Source organism: Pan paniscus, chromosome 10 (assembly GCF_029289425.2).
Source record: "Pan paniscus chromosome 10, NHGRI_mPanPan1-v2.0_pri, whole genome shotgun sequence".
Lineage (NCBI taxonomy): Eukaryota > Metazoa > Chordata > Mammalia > Primates > Hominidae > Pan > Pan paniscus.
Window position 1 is genome coordinate 38,282,669 of NC_073259.2, and position 9,442 is coordinate 38,292,110.

General features: G+C 45.8%; 1 protein-coding gene across 1 annotated transcript; it reads right to left on the reverse strand.

The window, feature by feature from the left end:
* Positions 1–3,103: 3,103 nt before the first annotated feature.
* Positions 3,104–5,325, reverse strand: RPS26 (ribosomal protein S26). The gene is made up of 4 exons (XM_063593238.1): positions 5,301–5,325; positions 4,739–5,149; positions 3,848–3,978; positions 3,104–3,215 (listed from the first exon to the last, which is right to left on the reverse strand). The coding sequence occupies exons 1-4, from the start codon at positions 5,323–5,325 to the stop codon at positions 3,180–3,182; spliced, it is 603 nt and encodes a 200-aa protein (XP_063449308.1). The 3' UTR covers positions 3,104–3,179.
* Positions 5,326–9,442: the final 4,117 nt, after the last annotated feature.

The window sequence follows — 9,442 nt, forward strand, 5'->3', positions numbered from 1 at the left end:
CTTAGGTCTGTCAGACTCCGAAGCTGGGCTCTTAACTCCTGCACGACACTGCCCTCTATGGTCATCCCGAGGTACTAACATCAATGAGGCCTGGTTTACTGCTCATGACATCATCTTTAACTGTAGCCTGAGAAAGTCACCCAATTTTCTTTTTCTTTTTTTTTTTTTTTCCAGAAAGAATTTCGCACTTTCGCCAGGCTGGAGTGCAGTGGCACGATCTTGGCTCACTGCAACCTCCACTTCCAGGTTCAAACTATTCTCCTGCCTCAGCTTCCCAAGTAACTGGGATTATAGGCGCGTGCCATCACGCCCGGCTAATTTTGTATTTTTTAGTAGAGATGGGGTTTCCCCGTGTTGGTTAGGTTGGTCTCAAACTCCTGACCTTAGGTGATCCACCCGCCTCAGCCTCCCAAAGTGTTGGGATTACAGCTGTGAGCCAGGGCGCCTGATCCGGAAGTCACCTTTCATTCAGAGTGCCTGAATCAGGGTAAATAGTGCATTATACTAGAAAAAAGGATGTGTCTTCAGGACTTCTTTCTGGGGTCCAGGGATGTGGGAGGGAGACTGTATTCCTCTTCCCCACCCCAATCGATCTCCTCCTCTCCTAGTGCTCCCCACACCCCTCCCAATGTTTCTGGGCCTATCTCACCTTGCTGCTTTCCCACACATTCTCATATTTCAGAAATGATGAGTGCAACATTGATCTAAGAGAGTAGAGAGAAAAGGTTAGGAAAATAGCCTTGGGAGGCAGCTGTGAAGTCAGGGTCCCTGGGCCTGTAGATAGTGAGTTGGGACTCCAAGTCACACTGCACACTTGGCTTGTGAGCATGATGTTCACCATGGCTCAGTTGCACCTATTCGTGCAGTCACCACCAGAAGCCCAGGTCTCCAGCTCATTCCACGTCTCTCAGATTCTGGTTCTCATGCAGTCCTTTCTGACCCCATTTGCACTCTTCCCCATCTCCTGAAACCCTTTCACAGCTTTCTGGAACCCAGGATTCATCATCAATAAAATCCTCCAAATGCAACATTCCCTTCACCATCTGCTCTGCAGTATAGTCTGCAGACCAGTTGCATCAGAATCACTTGGGACACTATTAAAATGCAGATTCCTGGCCAGGCGCGGTGGCTCACGCCTATAATCCCAGCACTTTGGGAGGCTGAGGCGGGCTGATCCCTTGAGATCAGGAGTTCAAGACCAGCCTGGCCAACATGGTGAAACCCCATCTCTACTAAAAATACAAAAATTAGCCGGGCATGGTGGCGGGCACCTGTAATCCCAGCTACTGGTAGGCTGAGGCAGGATAATCACTTGAACCTGGGAGGCGGAGGTTGCAGTGAGCCGAGATCGGGCTACCGCACTCCAGCCTGGGTAAGAGAGAGACTCCATCTCAAACACAACAAAGTTTGGGATTATTAAGACGAAAAACTAATTCTTACCAGCTAGGTTCTTGAAAGTAGAATCCATGGAGACAATCAAACAACATACTCTGCGCTTAGAATGCAGAGTATGTTGTGAGTTTGTAAACCCACAGAAGAGGTAGTAGTTAGGACCCACGTGACAGGCTGTGACTCTAGACACTTCAAGAGGAATCTTGGATCAGCTCTGTAAGTACACCCACAATCACGATTTACTATTTGAATCTGGTTCTGTTGAGCAAGCTGGACTTTGGGATCACTCAGATTCAGTACCCATTTTTGCCTTGGACCTCTTAATTTTCTTCTATCACTTCCTGTTTACCCTTGGTGTGATCAGGTTGCAAGGGGCACTGATGTCTTGAGCCTCCCTGAAGGATGTAGATTACCGCCTACATTCAGTGCTCTTACACACTCAGGGTTTGCCACAGATATTCCAGTACAAACATTGGTGTACTGACAGTCAAGTCAGGTCAGCAGTTCTTGTCTCGGATTTCTGTTGGGGAGTGCATTCCAATTAACAGAACCTCCACATTCTAAAATCTCTACCCGTTCCTTAGGCTGGGTGCAGTGGCTCACACCTATAATCCCAGCACTTTGGGAGGCCGAGGCAGGTGGATCATTTGAGGTCAGGAGTTTGAGACCAGCCTGGCCAACATGGTGAAACCCCATCTCTACCAAAAAAATAAACTAGCTGGTGCATGCTTGTAATCCCAGCTATTTGGGAGGTTGAGGCAGAACTGCTTGAAACGGGGCAGGGGTGCAGGTGACTCCCAAGTGTCTAAAATCTCCAAGCTATACAGGTGTTACCTTTCCCTGGCGAAGTAACAATTTACTCCCAAATAGATTTTTTTTTCCTGAATTCTAGGACAAATTAAACTATTGTCATACAGACAAAAATAAGGTAGAGCCTTCCTTTCTCTACCTTATATTTCCGGGATGTCTCGTTTCTAGAAATGCCTTTAGTGTCTTTTCCAAGGTAGGAAAATGAGCATCTGAACATTAATCCTTTTATGCTCTGAAGCTATCCAAGTCATACATCCACTATTCAAGTTCCCCCTCCAGGGGTATAAACACCTCAGTTTAGGTCACTTCCCAATGTGCTCCTCACTCAACTAATAGCTTTTCCTCATTCTCCTCATGTTTACCCATTTTTAGGATGCCAACTTAAACTTGATGTGGTTAAATCCAAAATTCAGATGCCTAATCTCCATTTCACACAGCTATGCAAATTGAGGCCAACTATACGACCACAATTAAAGTTTAATTTACATAAATAGCTAGGCCAGGTGGCTCAAGCCTGTAATCCCAGCACTTTGGGAGGCCAAGGCTGGTGGATTAACTGAGGTCAGAAGTTCAAGACCAGCCTGGACAACATAGTGAAACCCCATCTCTACCAAAAATACAAAAATTAACCGGGCATGGTGGCAGACACCTGTAATCCCAGCTACTCAAGAAGCTGAGGCAGGAGAATCACTTGAACCCGGGAGACGGAGGTTGCAGTGAGCTGAGATCACGCCACTGCACTTCAGCTTGGGTGACAAAGACTCCGTCTCAAAAAAAAAAAAAAAGAAAAAAAATTAAATTACATGAATAAGCTTTCTTCCCCATGAAAATAATGTGTGTCACTTCACACTTGGTCTAACACACAAAATCCCCACCCTATCTGGCACAGATACACTTAACATGCAATATTAAGTACAATTTCCATTTTATTTTTCTCCAGAGAATAGCCTGTCTTCAGTCTTTAAGAACTCAGCTCCTTACATGGGCTTTGGTGGGGGACGTGGGGCAGCACCCTGAAAGACAAAGAAACAAAAGAGTAAATTAAAACCCATGGATCCAAGACTCCCTTTCCCCCAAAGAACTTGACCACCATCCTCTCATTAACTGATGTATTCAGGCTACAAACGCATGGGAAGCTGATAGAGGTGGAGGGAGAACACTACTCTGCATCCTAAAAACCAATTCTGATTCTAACACTGCTTTGCAGTGTCTCTAAGCATGTTCAGGTGTGGGTCTCACCTGCCTTACAGCTTCACCTGAGGCACAGACCTTAATTTGATACCCCCTGCACCACAGGAGGAAGCAACTTTTTTTTTTTTTTTTTAAGAGACAAGGTCTCACTTTTGCCCTGGCTGGAGCGCAAGTGGTATAATCATAGCTCACTGCAACCTCAAACTCCTGGGCTCAAGTGATCCTCCTGCCTCAGCCTCTCGAGCAGCCAGACTATAGGTTCACACTATCATGCTTGGCTTCCTTCTCAATATTTTTTGAAGAGATGGGGTCTTGAACTGCTGGTTTCTAGCAATCTTCTTGTCCCAGCCTCCCAAAGTGTTGAGGTTACAGGTACAGGACACCGTGACCCTCCAGGATGAAATTTTTTTAACCATCACTCCCCTGGCTTCCATTCTCCTTTTAAAATACTCACCGCAGGTCTAAATCGGGGTGGGGGTGTTCGGTCCTTGCGGGCTTCACGAGATCGATTCCTGACTACTTTGCTGTGAATTGCACAACTCACACAGTAATGTAGCTTCACATACAGCTTGGGAAGCACATAGGCTAAGGAATAGAAAATAGAGTTATACTGGTATTATATACCTACCTTGCTTTTTTGTTACATGAATGAAGAGCACCTTACATGTTTACGTCAATTAAAACTAAACCTATTTAAATGCCTGTCGGGCACATAAAAGCACCCCCAAAGCACCTGTTCAGCCCAATACCTGAGCACATATGTATAACCCTCAGTTTTACAAGTAAGTTAACATCCCACGTGAGTTCATCTTGACACCGCAAGGACCAGAATGACATTCTAAATGCAATAAACCAATAATCCAGTTCCTTCTACACCTACACCCGCCCTAATGCCTACCCTGAACCTTGCTCTTTCTATAAAAGGAAAAAAACAAAGCGACGTTCTTATTGCTCCAAACATCATCCTTGCACACCAAACTAGACGGCCTCCATTCTCGAAACGTTGAAGACATTCTTCCTCACCTGTATATTTTCACAAGTACTCAAATAATCAACAGCACAAGAATTGTCAAATTTACCAAGTTTCTAGTTTTTGCAATCTCGTAACCGAAACAGGCAAACCTTTACCTCAGAGTAAAGGCTGTGCACTCTATCACAAAGTCACCCTCTGCCCAGAAAAGAATCAAAACAGCAAACAAGAGAATTCTCTTCTACCAGTAACAACCTTAAATACGTGGAAATTGCCTGAGAGGCTCCAAAGAACAGAGCCTGCAGAAGGGCGAAGTTGGGCGAAGGCTTTAAGATACTGGGATCCTCACACAGTTCGCGCCGGTGACCCACTTACCATCGAAGACGCTCGCTTCAGAAATGTCCCTGACTGCTGCGGCCTCCACTATGTTTCGAATGACGAATTTCTTAATGGCCTTGTCCTTGGGCACGCATCGGGCACAGTTAGTGCAGCGAATAGGCTGCACGTGGCCGCGGCCCTTTTTGGCACGACCATTGTTCCTTCTTTTCTTTGTCTGCGACAGGATGGGAAAACTGTTAGGAAGACGGCGCAACTCACCCAGCCTCAGTCCCTTTCCGGCCACAAGCCGCACCGGCAGCCTCCAGGAAGGCGCCGCCCGGATCTCCTGTTTCTCCGCAAATCCCGCCGACCCCCAGAGCAAATGAAATGTACACTCGGTCCACCCCTCAGCCGTGCTCCAGGCTCTCACTTGCCCACAATCCCAGAGTCTGCACCCGAACCCCCACCCTCACCACGCAAGAAGACTCACCATCTTGGAGGCACGGACCGGAGAGAGGAGGCGGTGCCTGGCAGGGCCCTCTTATATAGCATGAGATCCCTACGCGCACACCGGGAGAATCCTTAGGAGACGGGCTTCAAGAACGGCAACTCACTTTACTCAAATATTCCTTTACATTCAGCATTTCTGCTGAAATCTAGGGTGGAAATGCGTTCCTAGTGTTTATTTATCCATGGAACAAAGTGCACATGGGACTATTTAGCCGGATGGCGGAAGAAAATCGAGGTTATGTGTCTCCCAGCAAGCCTTGCGCCGCGCCGACTCGGAAGCAATTCTGGACGATGCAATTTTCCGGTATACGCGACGCTATGCGTGAAAGTTGCCAGACGCTGGACCACAAGGCGCACTCGTTATTAGAGGCCAGAGAGGGAGAGATGCTTGGTGGGAATTGTAGTGCGAAGCCAAGAAGCTCCCCCTCCCCCCCTTCCCCCCTGCCCCAAGTGCTTAGACCGAAGGCGGCGCTGCGCCACCGGGGGACGCCCTGGGCTCATTTCTCTGACAGTCCTTCTACTAGGTAGGTGTAGGATTACGAAGAGGAAGGCCTGAGAGGAAACAAGCATTTTGTGAATCCCTCCTTCCAATATGGAGAAAATCCCACAATGAAGTGCATTGAGGCTGGGGCTATTTCTCATTCATCTTTTTATCTCTGGCACAGTGCCTGGCCCTGTGGTAAGCGCCTTTATAAATATTAACTCATTTAACTTTGAGCAAGCCTATAGGTAGCTACTATTATTATCCTCACTTTAAAGATTGAAGAATTTAGCCCGGCCTGGTGGTGGGCGCCTGTAATCCCAGGTACTCAGGAGGCTAAGACAGGAGAATCTTGAACCTGGGAGGCGGAGTTTCCAGTGAGCCGAGATCGCGCCACTGCACTCTAGCCTGGGTAAAAAGATCGAAACTCTGTCTCAAAAATAAATAAATCAATTAAAAAAAAAAAGATTGAAGAACTGAGGTGCAGTAGGTATTCTGGCTCCGCTGTACTATGCTGTATGTCACCTAACAAATGGATGGAGGAATAGCCTGGACTAATGACTTAAACATTTTTCACCCAGATCCATAGCACGAATACATTTTACATTGGTACCCAGTACACACACAAACACGATTACATGCACATGCAAAACTGAAACACAAGCTTTATGAAACGATACTTACCCTTGTCATAGGTGTGCTGGTATGTTCTGTTCTTTATTTTTACTTAATCTTTCTGTTCTCTATTTTAATAAATGCTGATCAAAAACCACGAAAATTATTTCACCACTCATTGGTGAATCTGACCCCTAATTGAAAGATTATGTGTAAGCTCCATTTACCTCTGAAGAGCCATCGGAAAGACTTAAGCCTTAGGCTGGGTGCAGTGGCTCACGCCTGTAATCCGAACACTTTGGGAGGCCAAGGCAGGCGGATCACCTGAGGTCAGGAGTTCAAGACCAGCCTAGTCAACATAGTGACACCCCACCTCTACTAAAAATACAAAAATTAGGCCTGGTGGCGCACACCTGTAATCCCAGCTACTCGGGAGACTGAGACAGGAGAATTGCTTGCACCCGGGAGGCAGAAGGTGCAGTGAGCTGAGATTGGGCTACTGTGCTACAGTCTGGGCAATAGAGCGAAACTCTGTCTCAAAAAAAAAAAAAAAAAAAAAAAAGCAAGCAAGCTTCAGCCTGGCAGGAATGGCTGTCCACAGCCAACCACCCAGTTGTCTCCAAAGTTGAAGACACTAGGGTGGCAAGGGGACCTCCTAGCATTCAGACCCAGGATGGTACAGATGGAAACCATTGTTCATTTATGACTCACTCTAGAGTTTGAACACACCAGATTCACCTTCCCTCCAGCAACCCATCATGGTTTCTTTTAACCTTTAACCCACTTCTTGGGGCTAAAATCTGTTTTCTTACTTTCTTTTTTCTTTTCCTTTCTTTTTTTATTTTTATTTTTGAGACAGACTCTTGCTCTGTCACCCAGGCTGGAGTACAGTGGTGCCATCTCAGCTCACAGCAACCTCTGCCTCCCGGGTTCAAGCGATTCTTCTGCCTCAGCCTCCCGAGTAGGTGGGACTACAGGTGGGCGCCACCATGCCCAGCTAATTTTTGTATTTTTAGTAGAGACAGGGTTTCACCATGTTGGCTGGGACAGTCCCGATCTCTTGACCTCGTGATCCATCTGCCTCAGCCTCCCAAAGTGCTGGGATTATAGGTGTGAGCCACTGCACCCGGCCCCAGCTAATTTTTGTATTTTTAGTAAAGATACGGTTTCGCCATGTTGCCCAGGCTGGTCTCGAACTCCTGAGCTCAGGATATCCACCCGACTCGGCCTCCCAAAGTGCTAGGATTACAGGCGTGAGCCACTGTGCCCAGACTTTTTTTTTTTTTTGAGATGGAGTCTTGCTCTGTTGCCTAGGCTGGAGTGCAGTGGTGCGATCTTGGCTCACTGCAACCTCCGCCTCCTGGGTTCAAGCGATTCTTCTGCCTCAGCCTCCCAAGTAGCTGGCACTACAGGCACGTACCACCATGCCTGGCTAATTTTCTGTATTTTAGTAGAGACGGAGTTTCACCATGTTGGCCACATGGTCTTGATCTCCTGACCTCGTGATCCGCCTGCCTCAGCCTCCCAGAGTGCCAGGATTACAGGCATGAGCCACTGTGCCCAGCCCTTTTTTTTCTTTTTTAAGATGGGTCTGGAGGCTGCAGTGGCATGATCACAGTTCAGTGCAGGCTTGACCTCCTGGGCTCAAGTGATCCTGCCGTCTCAGCTTTCCGAGTAGCTGGGACTACAGGCATGCACCACCATGCCTAGCTAATTTTAAAATTTCTTGTAGAGATGGTGTTGCCCTGTGTTGCTGAGGCTGTTCTCAAACTCCTAGGCTCAAGTGATCCTCCAAGTAGCTGGGAGGACAGGTGTCCTCCACCACTTCCAGCTTTCCTGTCTGTTTTGACTTTGAATTTGCCAGTTTCAGTGGGACATGGAAAATAATAGACTCTAGATAGGAGTGTCTCTAATTTTCACTTCACTGTAATCTCATGGAAAACAGAAGGCAGACATTACTATATGGAATAGCAATGAGGTAGATGGAAGAGAACATAAAAAAGTTCAGAGTGAAGAGAACAGAAAATAGTTACTATTTAAGACAGAAACAAATTTATGTTCCTGCTTTGGATTTTTCTAGCTTAGGGGTTTCACTGGCTGCATTCCCTGGCATAAAGGGATGAGCACATGCTTTGGATCACACACCCCTGGGTTCAAATTCTGGTTCTGTCACTTACTGGCTGATGAGCCTTGGATAAGGTATTTATTCTCTCTTGGGCTTTTATTTTTTCACCAATAATTGTGATCATCCTTTTGTAGGTGTTTCTACAATTCAATGAGTACTTAGCATTTATGAGATGCTCAAGCAGTGGTAGACCCTATGATTGTCATCATTCGCATTATTTCACCCTGGGCATAGAATGTGTTTTGTGCACAGTAGGTACTCAACAAATGTTTGATTAATTTCTACTTTGGGTAGACAGGCAAGTCAGACTTTCTCTCCTATCCTGAAGGCACTCCTTCCTGGTAGGAAAATCTCCTCCATTTCCCAGTCTAGGCTGAAAATTCTTCGTTTTTGTTTACCTCCTAAACTGTTCAGTAGTTGGTATAACATACTGCAAGGAGGACCCCTCCCTCTTAGTAGAAAAGCAAGGCAAAGGAAGTCTGCAAAAACAACCAGAGGTGTTAAATTACTCATGTTTATTTATAACAGACTTTCAGCCAGTACAGTACAAAACTTACAGTAGTATATCTCCGTTACACAAATATTTACTTACAATATATTACATATACAAAATGCTTTGCAATAAGTCTCAAAAGCTAGTTTAACTCCCCTTGAGAAAGGAGAAAAACTCTTTAAAAAAGGCGGGGAGGGGAATCAGAAGAAGAGAGGAGGAGGTGAAGGGGTAAAGGTCAAAAGAGACACCAAACATAGGCTACAAAGGAAACCCTAGGAGAGAGGGAGAAGAGAGGTGGTATTGCACTTGCTTCTGTGTTTATTTTTTCTTTTTGTTCTTCATAACTTCTGATTAAAAATATATATATATATGTATATATATATATTATGTACACAAGGAAAGAAGCTGCCAGAAGTATTACAAAATCCTATCTGCAGCTTGGACACTGACACAAAAAAACAAAGGTCTGGAAAAGTGTCTACTTAGAAATATTTTGTTGGTGGTATTGATTTTGAATAGCAATATAAAAGGAAACAC